The sequence below is a fragment of the Carassius carassius genome, chromosome 43, assembly GCF_963082965.1.
Source record: "Carassius carassius chromosome 43, fCarCar2.1, whole genome shotgun sequence".
In the NCBI taxonomy this organism is placed as follows: Eukaryota; Metazoa; Chordata; class Actinopteri; order Cypriniformes; family Cyprinidae; genus Carassius; species Carassius carassius.
In genome coordinates, this window is record NC_081797.1 from 14,296,036 (window position 1) to 14,319,628 (window position 23,593).

The window sequence follows — 23,593 nt, forward strand, 5'->3', positions numbered from 1 at the left end:
ACAATGTTAGTCTGTGCCACCATAAAACATGTACTTTAGTTTCAGCACACAACTTTGAGATATGACTGACATAGAAGTCTGTTATCTGGTCAGGAATGGAAATAAATGGGAGTACAGACATCACACCAACACTATCTCAATATAAAGGAATAGTCCAAAAATGAAAATTCAGTCATTATTCACTCAGCCTCACGTTGATTTGTTCCTCAGTGATACATTTTCAATCAATTGAATTCTTACAAATTCAAAATTCTTCAATTCATTTTGTATGCAACAATTACTATGTATTTTATTTTTAGTTTTTTATTCCTATTTATTTTACTATTATTTATAGTTTATTTTCAGCATTTTTCTCATTATTAATAACTGTTAATTATTTTAAAGTTTGCCACTATTTTACTTTAAAATTATTGAAAACTTCAGTTCAATCAAACTCCACTGTCAGTTGACCACACACACACACACACACACACACGCACACACACACACGCACACACACACACGCACACACACACACGCACACACACACACGCACACACACACACACACACACACACACACACACACACAAAATAAATAAAATAAAAATGGCTACCTGCTACTTTTCTTAACATAATGAGAACAAAATGACAAATAAAGTAATTTCAAATATAACAGACAGGATTGATACAAATCATTCTCTTTATTACTAGAACTTTGAAGTCATTTGACTACAAACAGGCCAAATTTAAGTACTGTAGATACTCAATGAATTTTTTTTATCACTGATGATGGCGACTGATCAGCACATACAATAAGAACCAAATAGTACTGATGTGCCATTTTTAGTCTATATGATGTGTGTAGTCCATTTCTCAGGTTCTAATTTATAAGACTTGGAACAAGTTGTGCACAAGTTGTGTTATGGAAATTTTTAGTTTTGTTAATTTGGCATTAATTAATCTCATTTAGGTATCTTTTTAACATACAATGATCAAGGTAGTATATATAGTCAATAGGGACACTAAATGCTTTGTGTAACCTGTGCACGTAACTGCTTTAGGCTGAAAAACAACTTTTAAAGAGGAACCATGTACCAGGAACAATTAGTTCTGAGACAGTCCGTATCAGGGAGAGGTGCATGAGTGATGAGGTGATGTGCACTGGGCAACATGAGGTCCTAACCTGTCCTTCAATGTATCTTTTACATTCTATAAAAGTGGACTAAGAGTCTGTGTTATCGCTTTGCATACAGACTCAGAAGCTGTGTGTAAACCAGATCATTCTCTGCAGAGAATTAAAGCAACACAAAGACAAAACTCTGTTTGGTTTTTCATTCTCAGTCTCTACAAATTGTTATTGAATTAGAATTTCCACGACAGTTGCATGAACAAAGTTGTATGATACTTTTGTGACATCATTTTGGTATATGTGAGCCACAGTCCCATATCACTTTCACTGTATGTAACCCTGGAGCACAAAACCAGTCTTAAGTCGCTGGGATATATTTTTAGCAATAGCCAAAAAAACATTGTATGGGTCAAAATGATCAATTTTCCATTTATGACAAAAATCATTAGGATATTAAGTAAAGATCATGTTCCATGAAGATATTTAGTAAATTTCCTACCGTAAATATATAAAAACTTAATTTTTGATTAGTAATATGCATTGCTAAGAAGGACAACTTCAAAGATGATTTTCTCATGTAGTTTTTTTGCACCTCAGATTCCAGATTTTCAAATAGTTGTCTTAGCTAAATATTGTCCGATCCTAACAGACCATACAATGGAAATCTTATTTATTCAGCTTTCAGATGATGTATAAATCTCGATTTTAAAAAATTGACACTTAAGACTGGTTTTGTGCTCCAGTTTCACATATGCAAAAGGAGCTTCTACACTTTTAGTTTAAGTGAAAAGTTCTTTAAAGAGAACATTTTAATAATCTAAAAAAAAAAAAAAAAAACATTTTTCCATCATAAAGAACCTTTTGTGGAATGAGTGCTAAAAGTTCTTCATGGAAGCACAGATGCAAGAGACCTTATTTCTAAAGTGTAGGAGAATCAGCAGCTTCACAGAAAAAGTCATTCCGGTTTAGAATGATGGGACAGAGTAAATTATAGAATTTTCCATTTTTGGATGAACTATTCCTACATCCCATCAGGCTTGCAACATGTTCCTTCAGAAACGGCTCAAACATAAAACTATCGGTGGAGACGAATCTACATATACTTGGTATTCTCCTACACGCGCTCACGGCACGGTTGGTTAGGCACAGCAGGGGAAGGAGCCGGGCTGCTCGGCACAGGTGTGCTGTAGCTGGCATGAAGCTCCTCTTATGGTGCTGGCGAGGGCAGCAGGAAAATTGTAACGTTCCGCAACTCTCTCGTCCTACATGGAAAATTCCATTACACAAAGCTTTGTTGATGTGTGCGGCTGAATAACACAATCCTTGTCCGGACCCTCATCTATATGAGGAAAAAAACCCAGAATGCACGCTTCGTAAACAGGAAAAGCTGCCTTTCACTGAAACAAACCAATTCCTGTAAAACATGCTCTGCTGAACATGAACAAATACAGAGTACATTTGAGAAAAGCGTTTTGCGAAGGCATTGAATAATAATTTAAACAACCTAAAGTTTATGTACTGTATAAATTTACTAGTATCACACTGAAAAAACATAAGGCACTGACCAGATGGGTGAAAAAGCTTAATGAAGTGTTACACGACCAGATGAACATACACTTTTGGCCATCTATAAGGAATACAATGCAACACACAATTAATTACAATTTAAAATGTACAATGCAATTTTTTCCCTGGGCGTAATTTCTCTATATTCCGAAATATTTTCCATGTTATTTTCCATATTTTCCATGTTGGCAGACATCAACATTAGAATATAATTTTTTTAAACTACTGTTTTAAGTTGTATTAAAGTTAACATGAAACACATCCACAAATAATCCATATTACTGTATGACATTAGCAAAAAAAAAAAAAAAAAGGTTGGTTTAGTGCAGATCAATTTATCTTACAAAAATGTATTATAAAATACATTTTTCACAATGTGTGACTAAAAAGGTGCATAGGGTAAAATTTTATGTGGACTTTGACCTGTTAATTTCCTTCAGGAGCATTACTATCTATTATTGTACTCGTAAAAGCATTGTTTTTTTATTTCTCCAGCCCAGGATTATGGGCTCCCAAGCCTCTAAAAAACAGACTAGCTGTGCAGATTTCTGAAAGAGTCTATAACTCTGCAGCTATTCTCTCTGCGCTCGCTTCTCTTTTCAGAGACACGCTGTGTTTTGTCAGCAAATACTGTGCTTAAGACAGACCCTCCATCGTCTGACAGCTGACAATTCCTGAAGTGCCCCACCACATGCTTGCACAAGTCATATTTAATAAGAGTGCTAAAAATATCAGTTTCTTTTGTTTTTTGTGTGTGTGTGTGGAATAATTATAGATTTGAGGATGCTTTTTATTATTATTATTTCCGATCAGTATCAGAATGATTGAATTAATTTGAAATAGGGATGATTTGTATGCATTTCTTTTTTTACTAGCAAAATGCATTAAAATGCATGCTGACAGTTAGACAGTTAAGTTAGGGATACATTAATATTAAAATTCTGGGTAATACCAATAATTACTTTTATGTTTTGGCAGATAACCAATAAATGATTGATGTACAATTTTGATATATATATATATATATATATATATATATATATATATATATATATATAAATATAAATATATATATATAATAAAAACACTTAAAACTGAAAATGGTGAATATGCATCACAACACTATACTATATGAAAAGTGATTAAACAGTTATTAAATCACTAATATTTTTAAATATTAACTCTAAATGATAGCAAAGCATATAAAAATATGATAAATGAGCATGCATACTCTTCAAAAAAAAAAAAGAGTTTCCAAAAGGGAGTTTTTGTGACAATGCCATATAAAAAAAGCATTTTTTGGTTTTGGGTCTTTCTGTGAACAGTTCTTAAAATGAAATGTTTTCTTACCCTAAAGAACAGTTTAATAATCTAAAAGAACCTTTTTTTAACACTAAAGAACTGTTTAATGGACAGATTTCAAGAATGCCTAAAGATTCTTCATGGAACCATCAATGCCAATTAAAACCAAAAAATATTCAGCATATTGCGGAACGAACGTCCTATGAAGCCAACAAAACAAATAAAAAAGCCATGATTTTTCATTCACATCCTCTTACAAACACACACACTCACTCTCAGTGGATAAGTGTCATATGCTGGCTGTCTGAAGCGATTACAGGCAGGGGCCGTCTGGGTGTTAAGTTAACCCAGGTGTTTGATTTCTCTCTCATTATGAATAATTGATAGTCACATGTGTATAGAGGCAGGAAGTCACAGTATACTGCATCAGCTCTAGCCGTGCTGCAGGTGCTCAAGCATTTAGGATGTTCAAGTAGATCGGACACCCTTTGCTTGAAATCCAAAGACAAGTGGTCTGAAAAGCTACATTTGAGATTCATGTTCCTACCAGATATAAACAGCAGCTCATTATGGGATCAAACAAAATGCAGAGGTGGGCGACATACCAGTAGACACGATTAACTTGCTTTGCTACGTAGTCACAAAACCGTATTGTTTGCATGCATTTTGTTTAAGCATTGCCACTTAAAAACCATTCAGATGCATTTAACAGTGAAAGAGAACTAATTTTGTACAAGAAAACTATGCAGAGCGTTGGAGTTATATTGCCACTTTATAGGAGGTGTTGAATTAGTGCTGGGTGATATGGTCATTTTTCAAATCGTCGTATCGTCAGCTCGTGAGATCGACGATACACAATATTATTGTGCATGAGTGGGGCAAGAGAGAGACTCTCTGTACTTGTCATAGCATAACTATTTGGTGCTTTAAACCGTGCAAGTGCGCGAGAATGAGCATATGGAAGCACCAATAATCAAAGAAATATACATACTGATAAATGTACATGTTACATGTTACTGAAAACTGTATTTAAAACAGCTAGTTCATATATAGTCGGACACAAGTGTCATAACATGTATCCTCTGACAAATTTGCCGCATCTATCGTCCATCGGCACAACCCTACCTTGAACAGTTAAATATACACACGTGTATGTGTCAAAATGTCTGTCTTTGCAAGTATCCTTGTACACAATTTAGGTCTTTAAGTGAAAGCAAGCGGCAAAGAAAGAAAACGCATATGTGAAAAAGTATATTGGATCCTGGCAGCTCTTAAAGTGACAGCAGTCTAATATTCCTGCTGTCTGTCATTCATGTTAATCAAACAACAACTGAGAGAAAATCTCACTGCTCTAGACTAAATCACTTTTGTAACTTTAATAAAAATAAAAAATAGTAATTATATATATTTAAAATGTACAAAGTTAAGAATATGCAGTTTCTATAATTTTTTATACATTGATTACTTTATAAAATGTAGCATTTCTTATTTGTTCTACTGTAGTTCCTTTTTTTTGTCCTATTGAATGTAATTTGTTTTTTATTCTTATTTAATCACTGACGGTTTACTTGTCTTTAGTGAGCTTGAGTTTTTTGTTTGTTTTTTTAATTTAGGTTAGTATTAGTTTTTCATGACATTGACACTGGTGACAAGAATTATGAAATTTTTATGGTATCAAAAAATGATACCATAAAGGCCGTATTTAAAGCAAAAATAACTATATTGTGATATCTCTCGTTACTATGAAATAAAATCACTCAAATCATGATTTTGGTCATATTGTCCACCCCTATGTGAGCTTATGATATTCTGGTTCCGTGGCCCAGGTCCTATCTTCAGTTTAATTTATTCAACTGTTTTATCATTCTAAGAAATGTAATAGCCCACCTCTTCTCAAAAAGCCACACGATTAGAGGTATCATACTTGCTGTAGTTCAAACGGTTTGAGACAAGTGATGCCCTGAATTTAAATACTCAGGATTAGGGAATTCACAAATCCTTAAGTAAAAGTGATTCTAGTCCTCCATAATGTAAACATGCAATGTCTGGCACTACTTTAATCTACTTTAATTATTATTGCATGAGGCATCCATTCCCCAGTTTATTAGCGAGAGGACACAAGTGCATTTGGCAACTGGCCTGGGACTCAGATGATGCAAATAGCACAAAAAGCATGCAACAGAGACAATTTCACAAGACAGACAAGGAAATCCAAGAGGTGAAAGGGTTGGTGTTTCTTCTATGTTCTTAGAGATTCCTCAAGAGATTCTAGCCCACAACAACAAGACTAACACTAAAATAAGCCTTTAAACTTGAAGTCACCAAGAATGATGAACAAAATTAAGTCAAAAAAGCACAAGTTTATTAAAGTAATACTCCCCTGCTGATTTGTAATAATGTCTCCTTCAATGCGTGCCACACTACACCTATAGGGTGAGTGATATACACTATGATGCAAGTCGAAGTCAAGAAAGTGAGTGCGTGCAGACTCCACAATGAAGGCCCTCGTCCACAGTGACAGCTGTATTGATTTGGCCTTCTCTCTCCTCTCTCATAAAGCTATCTCTCTTAGACCACTTAATCCTAATGGCTGGCTTTATTCACTTTTTCTCCCACCTCAACACAGAGCTCAAGCAATTTCACACAATATTAAAGATGATACGGCCCAGGATATTGATAATGGTGGGGAAATATTCTGATTCACTGCAATCTTTTGTGGATAAATTGCATTTCTGATCACTGGGTATTACGTTACCATATAAAAACAGCAATTTCCTTCAACTTTTTTTTATTATAAGAGCATTTTGATGATACTTTCATCATTGAACACCCTACTAATGCATTGAATCTCCATTTCCAAACGACTTGTTCGATGCTTTGCATCTTGTTCAGACATGTCTAAACCAGCAGTTCCTAGCAAGCATAAACGGCAAAGTGGAGACCAAGTGTCCAAAGTCTGGCTCTGCTAGACAAGGGGTGCTCTACTAGGTAAATATCTAGTCTGGCAAATGTTGCACATTCAGACGATTGAATTGAATTCATGCTGCCATGACAGACAAATTTGTCTGGTTTTGTCGGAGTGTGTTATCCCTATTGGCATCTGCTGCCAGTGTATGGAGTTTATTGAACATGTTGAACCGGTGTTTGTCGGCTCTTGGAATGTCTAGGTGTGATATAAAGTAATCTGGTGACCGTTGGAGTTGGTCTGTCAGTGTGGTGTGAATTGGCTTTTAAACTCCATAAGGGTTGAACTGTGTAGTCATTGAGCTCTCGAGCAAATTACCCAAAGAGCAAAGACAGACTGCAACGTAATAAGGTGCCGCTCCATGATGACACCATTTTCTTGTAGCCATATAGGCACTATGCAAAACAACTCATTAGCCACTTTTTAACTGTAAGGCCGAAAGTAAACTTGCCAATGAAAAATGCATGCCAGGGCCAGTTGTGTTTGCACGGTTACTTTTGGGACTTGATCAGGCCTTGTCGGGACTTCCTCAGGGCCAATGGCCAGGGTATTTTTATTTTTTTTAATTTGGCCCAAATAAGCAGTTTTAAAGTTAAGGGATCACTGTATGAGGCAGAAATGTATTATATGTGATGCTAAAGGCTACAGTGTTTCTCCAAACATTGATTTATTTGTGGTGGGCCGCCACAATATCAAAACTGACTGCCACAAATAGATTTCCCCAAAGGCTTTGACTTCGTTGAATAAACATGAGCACTGCACATTTCAAAATCAAAACCCGGCGCGGGTGTTTTTACAGTATATCACTGTATTTCTGAAGGAAACTGACGGTCTTCAGAAAAAGTTAGATGCCATTTTCATTTCATCTAGCCTGTAATGGCTGATAAAGCAGCATTTGTGAGCGGAGCGCTGCTTTGTGCACAGCCGTTACCGGGGAAACCTCTATCTCTCCCACTCTAAAAGTGCCTCCTGCTGGCAGAGAATGAATTTACATAAGCCGCGTTTCCACCGCAGGAACTTTACCCAGGAACTAGGAACTTTGGGCCGGTACTCGGCGTGTTTCCACCGCAGGAACCAGGAACTAAAAGATCTGGGAAAAAAAAAATGCCCCTCAGAAAGTCCCTGCTGGTGAGGTAGTACTTTTTCAAAGTTCTGGAACTTTTGGGGTGTGGGACTTGGGCGCTAAACATCCTGATTGGCTGAGTTCACGCAGCATTGTGATTTCGACCACCATTTATTCAGATCATTTTCAAAATATTACTGTTATTGTGTCATGAAAAGTTATTTTAAAAGTATTTCGGGCGAGAATGTAGTTGTTTAAAACTCAAATCTGTGGTTTATTTATAAAGACAGCGCCTATTTAAAAATGTTTTTTGCCGATCTCAGAGACATGAGCTCCACACGATCAGCGGGAGCTCAGTGATCATCTATCCGCCGAGAAGCAGCCTCACCTCGGCTAGACCTTCTGATGTGTGCCGCTGGCCCTGATGTCTCTTCAGTGGTTGAATATAAAATATAATTATAAACCTTTTTGGTAAATCTAAAAGGTAATCTTGGGTCTGTATTCAATTTATCTATATGTTAAAATAAAAATAAAAAAGGCAAATTTATATAATATTTTGTTTCATTTTAATTGCTGTATATATACACATATCCCTGAACTAAGTACATTTCTGCAGCTGTTATTATGTTTAAATGAAAACGAAAGGAGGCAGTGGTATCAAGTACGCTGCTGTTCGCAGAACTACCGGATTTGCGTCGAATGTGCAGAGTCTGAACTACCGAGGATGCACATCTAAAATCAGCGCACTTTGTAATGAGAAATGCGCACAGACCTACGTCACCAGTCTATTTGCCTAATCTTCCCGATACTTTACACCACGGTGGAAACGCAGGAAGCGTCTGGGGGGAAAAAAGTTGCTGGGGAAAAAAGTTCTTGATACAAATGTTCTGGGTAATTTTGGTGGAAACACGGCAATATATATCCTCCCCCATACATTGTGGAAAATGAATATAAATGCTCATTCTTTCAAAAGAAATTTGACAAACGTGAGGGTTTACCAATAATTTTCTACTGTGTTATACGTGTGTGCATGTGTAAGTAAAAGCCCTAATGGAGATGTTTTGTGTATTCCTGTTAGGGGTGCACGATTTTGAGAAAAAACCTAATTGCGGTTTTTCTCACAAATATTGCGATTGCGATGCGATTTTCGATTTTTGCGTTCAATACTTTTAAGTGCATAAAACCGGATCTGGATCTGGCCACGGCACGTCGACATATTTTACATTTAGCACTCTTTTGCTCCACGTCGTTCTTCGCGAATCCAAAATAAGTCCAAACAGCTGAAGTACCACCCTTCTTGTTAACCAAGTGCTCCCCCGCTTCCTCTCCCGTCACCGAAGAAGTGCCTTCGGCCATTTCTGCGCAGTTACACAAGCTTTTTCTGGCACAATTCGAGGTAAACGTTGTGTGTTAGCTGCTTTTCTGCTGACAGAAAGCCGATGCACTGCATACAACCTTGTTTTTCCATTGCCATTTCTAATTGGCCAGCAAGCCAGGAATGCGAGATTCGACCATTTTGATTGGCTAATAGGTTTGTCACTCAAATGTCAGAGGCGGGGAAAAAAACCTCAGACTCCTGAGGTTAGGTTATTGCGGGAGTTAAAACCTCAATATCGATGCGATAAAGGTTAATCGTGCAGCCCTAATTCCTGTCATCACAAATAAACGAAACAGCTGCAACTAAAGTATGTGTTCTCTTTATGTGAAATTATAAATATCAGTTTGATTTAGTATCACTGATATTTTGTTAAGTATCACTTTGTTTTGTTCTCTCAACTGCATATCGGTGTTCTCCACCACGTTCATGTCCTACATAATCCACTGGAATATCTCTCTCTTGTGTACATGTGTACGACAGTTACAGAAGCTATTAGAGATTACAGCTTATAAAGTTTTAAATATGGATATTTTTCTTACAAAAATGCATCGATTCACTTCAGAAGGCCTTTCTTAAACCCCCAAAACTGTGTGGAGTACTTTTTTCTTTAATGATGGATTATGCACTTTACTGGACTTCAAAACCTAAACAGCCATTCACTGCCATTAGGAAGACCCAGGACATTTTTAATACAACTCGGATTGTATTCACCTGAAAGAAGAAGTCATGTGCATCTAGGATGGTTTGAGGGTGAGTAAATCATATGGCAATTTTTACTTTAGGGTAAACTAGCCCTTTAAGGGCGTGTTTAGAGTAGGTCCAACAGTGGAAAAACAGCATGACTTGAGGACTCCTGGCTTGAGATGCAAGGCTATTTGGCCTGCCCAGCTCATTGTTAGCCCTGGCCCGACAGTGGAAAAATGGCTTTTGATGTGGACTTGCAGTCACATTTCCATGAAGTCCATGAGACAATGGAGTGTCTCTCTTTGGCTATTTGCAAAATCTGCACAGATACAACCTTGAACAGCAGACTAATACCCAATGCAGCATTATGCCACCAAAGTGTGGATTCAAAGGAGGACCCCCAAGAGTTAAAGGTGAAGATCATAATTTTTAGAACTCTTAGAAACCAAATATCTAAAGTTTATAACCAAAGAAACCCTCAAACTACTGGGCTTGTGCATTGCTGAGCTGAATGAGGATAATATCAGCAAGCTATACATATATGCTTCTCACTCTTCTAATGTAAAGCGAATAAAATGTAAAATGAACTCTAGATTTACATTATAAAAGCAGTGATATGCAAACTGTGTCAAAAGCTTGGCACTCTCTCAGATAATGTCCCTATGAAATAACATTCATCCGTGCAAAGCTCTAGCTCGTGATGAAATTATAAATAAGAGATGGCATAGGCATAAATACACCTCACCACAAATCCTCCAACTGTCTGCAAAGACCAGTCTCTTTATATGTAGGTAAGGGCAGCTGATGTATTGGGATATCATTCTTTCTGTCAATCTTACTGATTGTTTGTGGCTGAAGAGATGCTTTAACAACATCATGGCCAGCAGGTGACGGATAGGCCTGTTGTTTGGCACTGACACAGCATAGGGGAGGCAACACATACAGGAGAACTGTATGAAGAACTCAAGATCTTTAACTAAAGATCACAATTCTCTGAAACTTCACAGTAGAGGAAGTAAATAGATCAATTTCATATGTATTCTAATTACAGAAACACAATGAAGGAATTCAGTAGGAGATATGGCTGCATAGGAACTCAATAATTTGAGTAGTCAGCAACTCGTTGTTTCCTCTTTTGAACACACGGTTCATTCCACCCACCTTTGTTCATAATTCACACAGTACATATTCAAAAGAACCATTATGCTGAGAGGCAAACAAAAACGGCTTACTGCTTAAAACAAAAACTACCACTCATACATCAGCGTCCTCTTCAAACTATTGAAATTAACTGAATATGCACTGTAGTTCTACAATAATAAAAAAGAATCATTGTGCTTTTAATCATGTATTGAAGGTGTCAAAAAAAAGTATTTTTTGGCCACTCAACTGTCATGGGAACAACTATGCATTAACCAAAAAGAAAAAAAGAACGAAAGAATCTGATGCTTCCAAAAGTACCATAAAAGCCCTGCTCCTGTTTAAATATTCATAGAAAGGATGACGGCAGAAGACAGAAATGTTGCCACTAGTTCTGGAGATTATATGTTTCAAAAGTCGTTATAAGACAATCAATTGGAGAGGACATTTTGATGGGTTTTTGCAATGGAAACAGGGAGGGTAGGATTCAAGTGAGAGCAGCAAACGCAATCAATAGACTGAAGAGGAGTGAACGCCTCTCAAATAAGCCATAAGAAGCTGTGCCCACAAGAGTCCTACCTGACACCTAATTCATCATTAAAGGTGCTGGAGTGGGTGCGTGGGTCTCCTGTGCTGGATTGTTCTAACAGGCATTAATAGTAACAGCGACACTGAGGACGCATGTGTTGGTGGTTGTAGGCTTATGAAATAAGATTACTGCTTCTGGAAGACAGGCTTTCTTATAGGAAGAGCACCCAAAGTTGTTTCCCAATATAACTTAACATTTGTTTTTTTATAAACAATGTTTTCCAACAACTGACAGACATAACCTTGCTTTTTTTTTTTTGTCTAATCCTGTTCTTTGACGGCAAAACTCACCTTTAAGTCTCGAGCCACTTCCAGGTGATTATCGTAGACCAGAACGTTGGCGGTCAGGTTCATCCTGTCTTTAGCGACAGTGGATTCTCCTTCTAATGCATCAGATGCAACTGCAACCTTCAATAAGGGATGTTGACACTTGGTCCCGTCCCACACCTGATCACATTGGGTAACCATTAGTTGCACAATCTGGATTTGAGATTCAATGATATTGAAGATTAAGATTCTAGTTAAAATAGCACCTTTAGTAGGATACAACGACTATCCATGACAGCCTTGGCTAGCAACTGGCAGGTCAAATCAAAGTACATCCCGGGCTTTACCAAGGACAGAGATACTGTGAGGTCTTTAGATATCCAAGACTGGTTGGCAGCCCATTGGCGAAGCTCCTGCACCGTACGTATATCGGATTCTCCAAAGTGAAATGATTTGCTGGAGGTACGAGGGACTACTGGACTGTCAATTGTTCCATCGAATGTGACTGTAGACCAACCAAAAGTGTTCAAGAGTGACATGGAGTCCCTGAACATGTCAGCCTGGGAGGATATGAGAAGAAAATCAATTAGCCAATTAGAGCCTTAAAGTTAGAATGACTTGAAATTGATGACACTCCAGAAATCACCTTAATACATGTCACCAAGACATTTACTTTAATGTTAGAACTATATTTGACCGATGTGTTTGCAATGTTTAAACTTTAAGGTGTCTTTAAACTGACAGGTCTTTAGTCATTGTAGGTTGGCAAGTTGCTGTGTTGTTGCTTGCAAGCGTTGTTGGAGGTGAACTGCATGACCAATATTTGTCAATGCAAATCAACATCTGCTCTTTTTTATGTTTTATATGAAGAATATGCTCAACACAGAACGTCAGGTTTCAGGTGGTAGTCCTTGATTACTTTTAGTCAGGCGTGTCCATTTTTGCTCCTAGAGGGCCACATTCCTGCAAAGTTTGGCTCCAGTTTGCTCCAACACAGCTCCCCGGAAGTTTCTACTGGTCAGGTGCATTTAATAATTGTTAAACTTTGCAAGAAGGTGGCCAACCAGAAATAAAATTGGACTTCACTGCTTAAAGGATTAGTTCACTTCAGAATTAAAATTTCCTGATAATTTACTCACCTCCAAGTTATCCAAGAAGTTCATGTCTTTCTCTTTTAGTCGAAAAGATATAAAGGTTTTTGAGGAAAACATTCCAGGATTTTTCTTCATGCATTATATAGTCATACTGGAAAAGTCACGTGTGACATAGTAGGCAGTTTCCTCGGCTGGGTTCTTGTAGAGCCCTTTGAAGCAGCACTGAAACTACAATTTGGACCTTTAACCCCTTGGCTCCCATGGAAGTCCACTATATGGAGAAAAATCCTGGAATGTTCTACTCAGAAAGTGTCAATTCTTTATGACTAAAGAAAGAGAGACATGAACATCTTGGATGACGTGGGGTTGAGTAAATTATCAGGAATTTTTAATTCAGGAGTGAATAAATCCATTTAAATTGAAATTAAATAAATTCATGCATTTAGCAGACACTTTTATCCAAAGCAAATTACAGTGCATTCAGGCTAACATTTTTTTACCTAACATGTGTTCCCTTCTAACACACAACCTTGCGCTGTTAACGCAATGCTCTACCAGTTGAGCCACAGGAACTCTACAGGAAGACTCTACAGAATTTCAATATTACCTTAAATCTGTGAAGTCGAATAATGTCCCCCACTCTGAAGATGACTGGGTGATCCTCCAATTTTTTAGAGAAGATGTTGCAGCCCACTTTAACATCCGACTGATCAGTGATCTTTAGTGTAGAGCAGAAATCTAGTGAAACATAATGAGGTAAGGACTAAAATAAAACACTCTAGCATGAATGACTATGCAAAGTGACCAAATATAAAAAGTCTTAAGTCTTGCTTATACTGCTAAAAGACACAAGTAGCCACACTTCAACTTTCAACAAAAGGATCAACCTTTTATAATCATTTACAGTGTTCTGAACCCATGAAACTAATGGAAACAACTTACCACAGTTTGCATTTTTGTTTAATTTGATAATTTTGATAACATCATTTATATGAGTTCTATCTGCTTTTGCTTAAGACATGTTTAGCATTTCAAGACTGAGAATATCTACAGGTCAATATATCTAGGAGTTGCAGCCCCACTGAGCATTGATCCAGGATCAATTGGTTACACTGATATTTCAATAAACCAATTGAGGGTGCCAGAGACACTTTTTGGCACTTTATCACACGTTACATGTCATGATCCAAGCCATGATCCAAGTGTATTTACATGAAGAAAATTGCATGAAGTTAGTATGGTCATGCACCATGACAGTGTGTTTTGGCAATAATTGGTTTCTTCAGATGCATTCTAAGACTTTATGGTACAAATAATCTCATACTAACACTGCAGAGAGCAAACTTCATTGTTCACGGTCAGTAGCACAAGTCAAGATCTCAGTTTTGTTTTGGTTGCCTCTGTAAATTATTCTTTGCACTTTAGTGATCAAATAACATTTCAAACTTGCTTCGAAGAAGTCTCTGTCATGACATACTCTGAGAGAATAGTTCAACTATTCTGATATCCATTCGAGTTTTTTTTCTTTGTTTTGACGTCTATTTCGAAAGTGGCCCTGAAAGTCATTTAGAAAGTCATCTTTTCTCTGCCCTCACTCTCCAGAGGACTCAAATAACAATGGAGGAGCCTATTACAGCCTTGCAGAGATGAAGGAAATTCACTGACCTGAACCTTTAGAGGGGAAAGGCTGTTTGAAGAAGGTCACCACGCCATAGACATTCACCACTGTCTTGGGCTTTAAATCGTTTAGGGGAACATAAGTGTATTTGGCCTTCAAAGAAATAGAGGAATATTGCCATAAAACAAATATTCTGGCTTTAACAACAGAAATTGTAGCAAATAATACCTTATTGCAACACCGTTTTCTGACATTACTTTACAAATGCATGGCAGTGCATTGTGTTGAAGTGAAAACATTGTTTCAATGTCAAAAAATCCAATGCATTCATTAAAATGAACACTTATCTAGTTTCCCTGACTTCATCTTCATTTAGTCTACACTGCATGTGTCTGGAGGCATGTATTGTTGAAGCACTTGATCTGGCTCAAACTAATTTAAAAGAGGTTTGCAAATTAAAAAAAGGACGTTGTACTCGAGTGAAGAAACAACCAATCACACAACCAGACAGAGACAAGTTGAAAAAAAGCCAGTAGACAGAAGCCAATTTAGATAAAGAATCTCCTTGATCTCTGAGGGATAAACCGCATATATTGTATTACAGCAAAGTGGGAGAGATTGGTCACTTAAAGAAATGCATACAGCACCTCTGAACTGGAGGGACCATGGGAGGGGGCGGCCGAGGGACATACCTATCAAACACATCCATATGGAGAAAAAAAATGAACCAAAATAAATATTAGAAAAATATAAATATATTAAAGTAAGAAAAATATAGTTTTCAGCAAAAGTTCAAGAACACAGTAGTAAGGATTTTAAAATGCAAACAGATGACACTCACATAGACACAAGCATCTTTGCCATCCATCTCTAGCTGACAAGGATGTAGTTTGTCTCTGAGAAAAGACGGAGACTTTTTAATGGTAAAGTCTGCCAAAAGGACAACATCCTAAAAAACAAAACAAAATAAAAAAAACAATTGTTGTAATGCATTTCATGATGTGTTATACCAAACATAATAAAAATGTCCAGTAAATAATTCAATTCATAAATTAAACTAATGGAACTCTGAAATATTCAATATATTTAATAAGAGTGGGAAATTTTATATATTATATATATATATATATATATATGCAGCTTGCTAAATTATTTGATTAAACATTTTGTAAGACCAGGCACTGCTATTTTTACTTGTATTTTTTATAAATGCAGATTGCGGTTTCATTTTTATTAAAAACCCTCAATATTTATATATTTATGTATTATTAATAGCCTGTTTCCTTTCACATTAAGACCGTTTTCAACTACCACAGAATAATATTTAAAGCTTCCATTATGAACAGAAAAGAACTAAAACAAAAACTCTGTAAATGCAAAAACAGTTACCAGAAAATCCTGATATATCGAATATGATCCATAAAAAATAAGTTTGTTTTTATCATAATTTTTTTTTAAGACTAAAGGTTCAATAGACATCTTATTTATTTTTTTCTCATTATTGACCCTAGATCAATTATATGGGATTTTCTAAGCCCATTTTATCACCTGCTAGGTGATCATAAATTCACTTCTTTAAAAACGTATGACACCACAACAAGCCACATGATTTGAGATATCATTCATGTGTGTAGCACAAACATATATTCATTATATAGTTAATATTGTTTATAGTTTATATATAATTTATATTCAATTCCCCAACCCTAACATTAAGGGAATAGTAATAGCAATTATTGCCTTGACAAACACCCTTATCGGTGACCTTGAGATGAAAGAACTAACCAATCGAATGGCATCCCATTCCTTAATATTAAGGAACGACTCCAAACTTGATTATTTTTAGACTTCAGCCTCTAGATAAATTAAGCTGACTTTTATTTAACATTTCGAAGAGTTTAATCCTTGCTTACAGATATTCAAAAATGAGACCGATAATGTTTAGCTCTATTACTGTATATATACATTGCCAAGTATCATGATAGCTCATCAATTCAAAGATTTATCTTGTGCCATTGTTTAAAGAAACACTGTTACCCATGCCAAATGACAGTTTTATAACCTCTCTTCCTGGCAACAACAAAGAAAAGTAGAGGCTGTTTGTCAAAAAAGTTGTTTTAAACATTTAAAACTGTTGTACTCTGAAACACCTGCGGTTGCATGTGACGACTACAACAATTGCAGACCACCATGTTCAACCTCCATCTTTGAGAACATGAAGATTTAGAACCAATTTTTAGACCATTCCTGGAAATATGGGTGATGACAAGGCATGTTGTTTTCCAATAAGCAACAGATAATTTAGCAGGTGACACAAAAGGAGGATCCTTGGGGAGTAAACGGCTGAGTTTTGACTGAAGGCAGATCTCTCAAGGCTGATTTTCTCTCTTGGAGCCATTGTCTGTCAGTGGGGAGCTGATCTGAGCTGTGACTATAGTGTTGCTGCAGGAGAAAAGCGGAAAAATACTGGCTATGCAACCGCAGTGCTTTGCACCCTCTCAAACCATCTTCACATAAATGAAGTTACATCAGATGACCGGTTTTCAAAGTCAGTGAATTCAGGCAGAAATATTTGCAGCATAGATTTTTCTTTATTTTTAGATTTAGATTTTAGACTTAGATTTTTCTTTAGCATTAGATCTTTTTGATACGATGAAAAACTAATCTACTTCTAGAAAGAAATATATATTGACTTTCTCAACCGCATATAAGAGAATTCTTCATACAGAAAAAAAACAAAAGTTTGTAAACATTACTATTTTTAATGTTTTTGAAAGAAGTTTCTTCTGCTCATCAAGCCTGCATTTATTTGATCAAAAATTCAGAAAAAAAAAATTAATATTGTGATATATTATTACAATTTAAAATAATTGTTTTTAAATTTATTATACTTTAAATTATCATTTATGTCTGTGATGCAAAGCTGAATTTTTAGGATCATTATCACATGATCCTTTAGAAATCATTCTAATATGATGATTCATTATCAAAGTTGGAAACAGTTTTGCTGCTTAATATTTTTTCAGAACATGTGATACTTTTTTAGGATACTTTGATGAATAAAAAGTAAAAAAAAAATAAAAAAAAGAAGCTATGTTTTTAAAATATAAATATTTTGTAATAACAATATACACTACTGGTCAGTAATTTGGGGTCAGTAATTTTTTTTTCTTTCTTTTTTTTTTAAAAAATAAAATCAACATTTTTATTCAGCAAGGAGGTGTTAAATTGATAAAAAGTGATAGTAAAGAAAATATATTATTAGAATATTAGAATTTTCTTTTTATTTTGAATAAATGCAGTTCTTTTTAACCTTTTATTCATCAAATATATTAGACAGCAGAACTGTTTCCAACACTCATAATAAATCAGAATATTAGAATGATTTCTAAATGATCATGTGATAGACTGGATGTTACATGTGACACTGAAGGCTGGAGTAATGATGCTGAAAATTCAGCTTTGCATCACAGGAATAAATTATTTGTTATGAATTGTTTTTTCTGTATTTTTGATCAAATAAATGCAGGCTTGATGAGCAGAAGAAACTTCTTTCAAAAACATTAAAAATAGTAATGTTTCCAAACTTTTGGTATGTACTGTATTTTAACCGTAAATTACCTTTTAAACTGATTATTCATTTAGAAGACGCTTTTAGGGATTAAAAAAAAAGTCTGGTTTTTGAATTGGCTCTTCTGGAATATGAACCTATACCTTTACTTTGTATATTAACTAGACAGAGCATGACAAGATTTGAAGATTTTAAAACAACAACATTTTAGTGTGTGCAAGGCTACTTGACACAATGTGGCAAAAAAAGAAAAGAAAGAGAAGACAACTGACTAAATGTCTTGTCATGCATCATTTGTCAGAGTTCCCAGTTGTTAGGACAAATCTCCTATTAAAATGGATGAGATGTGACTTGCCATATCATGCTTGAAAAAGCCCTGAATTTGAACCACAAGCGGGGCAACTATTAATTATTTTGATATCAGATTTATCTTTTGATTATTTAACTGATTTACCAATCAATCGGATAAAAAAGTATTAAAATTGTATTTTATTCCATTTAAACAAAACATTTTTTTGTTTTCGACAGTTTTCTTCTGCACTTGTGCTATAGTATACAGTACATTGGTGATTATTCAATAATCAAATTCATTGTTGATTATTTTCATAATCGAATATTGTAGGATTTGGCTTATTAGGAAAGAGAGCGAAAAAACAAGCTGCAAATGCCTCAAAAAACAAACAAACATTTGTGACAGTAATTTAAAATGTAGTTAACTGAAATTTGACAGATGTATATTCATGCTGACTTTTAATTTGGCTCTTAAGCATCATTAGATTATTTTATCCTTGTGAGCATTAGGACAGAGATATTATAATAGCACATTTCCGGCATTTGTCACATATTAATATTTATTTTAGCCAAAATATTTGTAAATAAGCATTGACAATAATATATAGTACAAGTAGTTATTTTGGTGCATACAAGTAGCAATTTTAGTGAAAAACAGCATGGAAACATGACTTTTTACTTAACAAAACTGACTGCAATGTTTCCTTCAATGTTTAATGTGTTTCCTTTCTCTTTGGAGTGTTACAAGCTCTTGGTGCATAAAGAAGATCTGTAAAGTAGCAAAGACTAAAGTTTCAAATTCAAAGAGATATTCTTTATCGAAGTTAAGACTGCCACGCCCCATTAAAACCGCTCATTCAGACATGCCCCCACATGTCTACTTCACCGTGTGGAAATATTTGCGTAATGCTGCCCAAATGTTCATGCAAAGAAATGTTCATGTGTATCTAGGTGAAAGCAAGAGCACTTTATTTGGCCTTCCAAAAGTAGATGAATTTAGGAATCTCTAAGATTACTTAGAACAGCAACGCATTTTATGGACGACCGTTTCGTGAACCTAGAAGAGGAGGTCATTCTGACTTTTTTTTTACTACAATCTGGCACTTCTGAATCAGCTACTGTATGTTTTGTTATTAGTTTAAGTATTTGCTATTGAATGTTCAAATGTGGCGTTTTGCGTGTCGTGATTGTGTGTGTGAGTGTGTGTGAGAGGGAGAGAGGGTCACACAGTGGAGTCTGAGGCTTGTGTACTGCAAACACATACGAGCTTCATCACTGTGTCTGTCACGTGACTCTGTTCCTCTTTCAGGCTTGAACTGATGGTAAAATTGGTTGCTCGGCCAATCACCATGCACTGGATCAGTTGGCCAATCAGAGCAGACTGCGCTTGTCAGAAGGAGGGACTTTGTAGAAAACGACGCGTTTGAGAGAGGCGGGGCATAGAGGACCTACAATAATGTACAGTATTTGAAAAATATTGTTTTTTTTAACATTAAAGGATGTCAACATATTCGGTTACACCAAATAATGATCTTTAAAAAAGCATATGACCCCTTTAAAATTATTTTATATATTCATGGTAATGTTGCTAATCACAAAGATTTAATGCACTTTTTATTTGGATATTGAGCACTAGATTTTGTGATTTTTATCTCAAGAAAATTACAGGACAATGGTTTTATAATATCAATGAATCAAAACTCTTATTCACTGTTTTCACTTAAAAGTCTTTCTGTTGCATTGGTCATATATTAAAGGTGCATATAAATAGCAATTTCGTGAAAAAACAGCATGAAAACATGCCTCATTATTGAAAAAAATACTTTGAATGCATTTGGTTTCTTGCAATACAACTTTTAGCTATAATGATTGTTTGGTCAAAATGATACAAAAAAGCACAAGTGAGCCATTATAGAGAAAATACACAAACACTGATGATAGATAAAAATAAATAAATAAATAAAATCAAAACCTGCTTTAGCTTTATCACCCAGACCTCCTCCTCCATCCGTTTTACAGCCTGGAGCTTTGAACATATGTACATCTACATATATTTCCCCAATACTCAAATGAATATTTGAAGGTTTTATGGAAGCCTACCCCTTGTCTGGCAGACTGGGAGAAGTCCTTGGCCAACGTGCCAAAGAAAATGACATTGATTGATGTATGTTCAGCAGTTCTCTGAAGGGGGTCCTCCTCTGAGAAAGAGAGAAAGAAAACAGCTGGCTACAGCTTTCATTTCAAGACTCAAAATCTGCAGGGCTGAGAGCTAAAAATCACAGACACGAGTCAATCTGAAGCATGCTTTGAACAAGCCTTTCCAGGCAATCAAATTGACCCCATATTGCGCCTCTTTTCTCTATATGCTGCGGTATATTAGTTAACATTTTAATGGAGAAAATCTATGCAGTCCGGACAGCAGATCTTTCTATACAATTTTTTTCAAACCTAAAACGGCAGAGCTGTTTTAAACAGGAAGGCGAGGTGTGAATGCCAGACAGATTGAGCGTCGCTGCTGACAAAACAGATCAGCTTGATACGTCGCAGGTTCGTTCATGATCTTTGTCTTTGAATTTAAATTCAAATGGGCAAACTCACCTTTGATCTCTGCTCTAAGCATTTCGATGCCATCTTTCTGCGCGCAGGATATCACAGGACCTTTGTGAACCACTGTAGCCTATTGAGAGAAAAGAACTTGTATGTGACCCTGGACCACAAAACCAGTCTTAAGTCGCTGGGGTATAATTGTAGAAATAACCAAAAAAACACTGTATGGGTAAAAATTTGTGATTTTTCTTTTATGCCAAAAATCATTAGGATATTAATAAAGATCATGTTCCATGAACATATTTAGTAAATTTCCTACCGTAAATATATCAAAACTTAATTGATTACTAATATGAACCCTCAGATTCCAGATTTTAAAATAGTTGTATCTCAGCCAAATATTGTCTGATCCTAACAAAAACATTGACATCAAACATCAAAACATTGACACTTAAGACTGGTTTTGTGGTCCACGGTCACATATAAGAACTGAATAGCTATAGTTACAATGTATTAATCAACTTCCTCAGCTTACAGTACAAGCTTAAGACAATTCTAAATTTGTCAATTGATTTAATGTCCTAAAAAGCGGTTACATATAAATGAAAGATCTGTGAGGCTTGAGTTTATGCAGATACAGTTCCACATGTAAATGATGGCAGATAATCAACATCAGACGATAACTAAAGGCAGTCCAATAATCGGTTTAACCATATTTTTTACTGATTAACAGCTGTCATTTTTAAGGCACCATTTGGTGGCTCTCTAAGGAATTTCACCCAATAATGATGTTTCTTTCTTTTTTGAAAATTACTTTACTTTTTTAAATTAACATATGAGATATGTTAAGAGATATGATAAGAGATTTTTATATATAATTATATATGACCATTTTGATCTCAATATAACTCGGCAAACTGTTAGTATTATCCATATATTTACAAATATAATAATAATAATAATAAAATGTCTATATTAACTGAACATGTAATATACAGTACGTATAATAAATCTGTGACCATTCAGATCTTGGCACTTGTTATTATTTATTAGTGCTGTCAAACGATTAATCACATTGAAAATAAGTTTTTATTTACATAACAGATGTGTTTGTGCTGCGTATATATAAATACACACTTGGATGTATATATTTAATAAATTATATAAAAATATACACGTAAATGCATGTAAATATTTAAAATGTATATAGTGTATGTGTTTATATATACATAAATATACATACACACAAATATTATGTAAACAAAAACATTTGATGTGATTAATCTCAATTAATTGTTTGACAACACTATTATTTCTTAATAATAATCATCATCAAGAAGTAGAAGAATGTTATACATTTTAATAATAATAATAAATTGTAATATCTGTCTAAATTAATTTTAAATTTAATGTCAAATAAATCTGTGACCATAAATAATGACCACCAGATCTCACAACGAAACAGCTAGACATTTACTATTATTATTATTATTATTATTAAGAAGATATTGCAAAAATATAATAATAATCCTTGATTTTTTTACTGGATTAATAAAATAATAAATAATAATAATGTCACTTAGTCATGCTTGTGTTAAGGAATCATTCAAAAAATAAGTTATACAACGGCATATAATAATAAACCATTTGCATTCAGTCATGAAGCAACATTAAAGTAATAAAAAAAAAATTAAAATAGAAATGTAATTTTTTAAAGAAAACAGTAGGAGCATGAAATAAGTAATACTAAAAGTTTTATTGCAATTCGGAGTATAAAGTTCAGAAGAAGGTTGATGTTTGTTATACAAGCACGCATTTGTTGGAGCAGAAATCAGTAAAGAGTGGCTTCAAACCTTGACACATCTGTGTGAGGGTTCAGAGGTCATTGTGAGGCTTGTTATGGATGTGCGCTGGAGATGAGAAGGGACCTTGGCATCTAGGTCAGATGAATCATTGACTTTTTGTACAGGCATGTCCTTTTGATAATAGCCTGTAACAGTAAGAACAAAAAAAATCGATGCGTATATGTTGCCAAGAAAAAGAAAAAATGCGTCATAACTTACATGCGTTGATAGTAGGAATAAAGCAACATACAGCACCACAGTCAACATCTCAGAAACAATTAAGCCTATATGGCACCAAGCCACAAAAATAGACGCTTCATACGGTTGACTAATTGAGAATGAAGAATTGCATGTACATGCGTGCGCCCATGATAAACGTACCAAAACTCATCTTGAGAAAATGGTGTGGATCACAAATTACATTAATTAATTCTGAAAAGTCTACGGGTGTAGCTTGCATAAACGTGTACAACAGCCCATCCCGATGAAGTGGAGTTGCATTCAGTGGAGCTGAACATCTGGGAGAGATGCTCCATCGAGGGTCTTGATCTTTTATAGACCTTCT

At 35.3% G+C, this 23,593-nt stretch overlaps 1 protein-coding gene across 4 annotated transcripts in view; it reads right to left on the reverse strand.

Moving 5' to 3' along the window:
• pot1 (protection of telomeres 1 homolog) overlaps nt 1–23,593 on the reverse strand; it is a 36,554-nt gene that overhangs the window by 7,750 nt on the left and 5,211 nt on the right. For all 4 annotated transcript variants that reach the window (XM_059535862.1, XM_059535858.1, XM_059535859.1 and 1 more), the window contains 9 exons: nt 23,038–23,174; nt 21,236–21,314; nt 20,738–20,835; nt 15,617–15,724; nt 15,423–15,467; nt 14,823–14,928; nt 13,765–13,895; nt 12,330–12,623; nt 12,088–12,243 (listed from right to left, as the gene is read on the reverse strand). In XM_059535862.1, coding sequence (XP_059391845.1) covers nt 12,088–12,243; nt 12,330–12,623; nt 13,765–13,895; nt 14,823–14,928; nt 15,423–15,467; nt 15,617–15,724; nt 20,738–20,835; nt 21,236–21,314; nt 23,038–23,157 — 1,137 coding nt within the window. In that variant the 5' untranslated portion in view covers nt 23,158–23,174. The remainder of the gene's footprint in view (nt 1–12,087; nt 12,244–12,329; nt 12,624–13,764; nt 13,896–14,822; nt 14,929–15,422; nt 15,468–15,616; nt 15,725–20,737; nt 20,836–21,235; nt 21,315–23,037; nt 23,175–23,593) is intronic.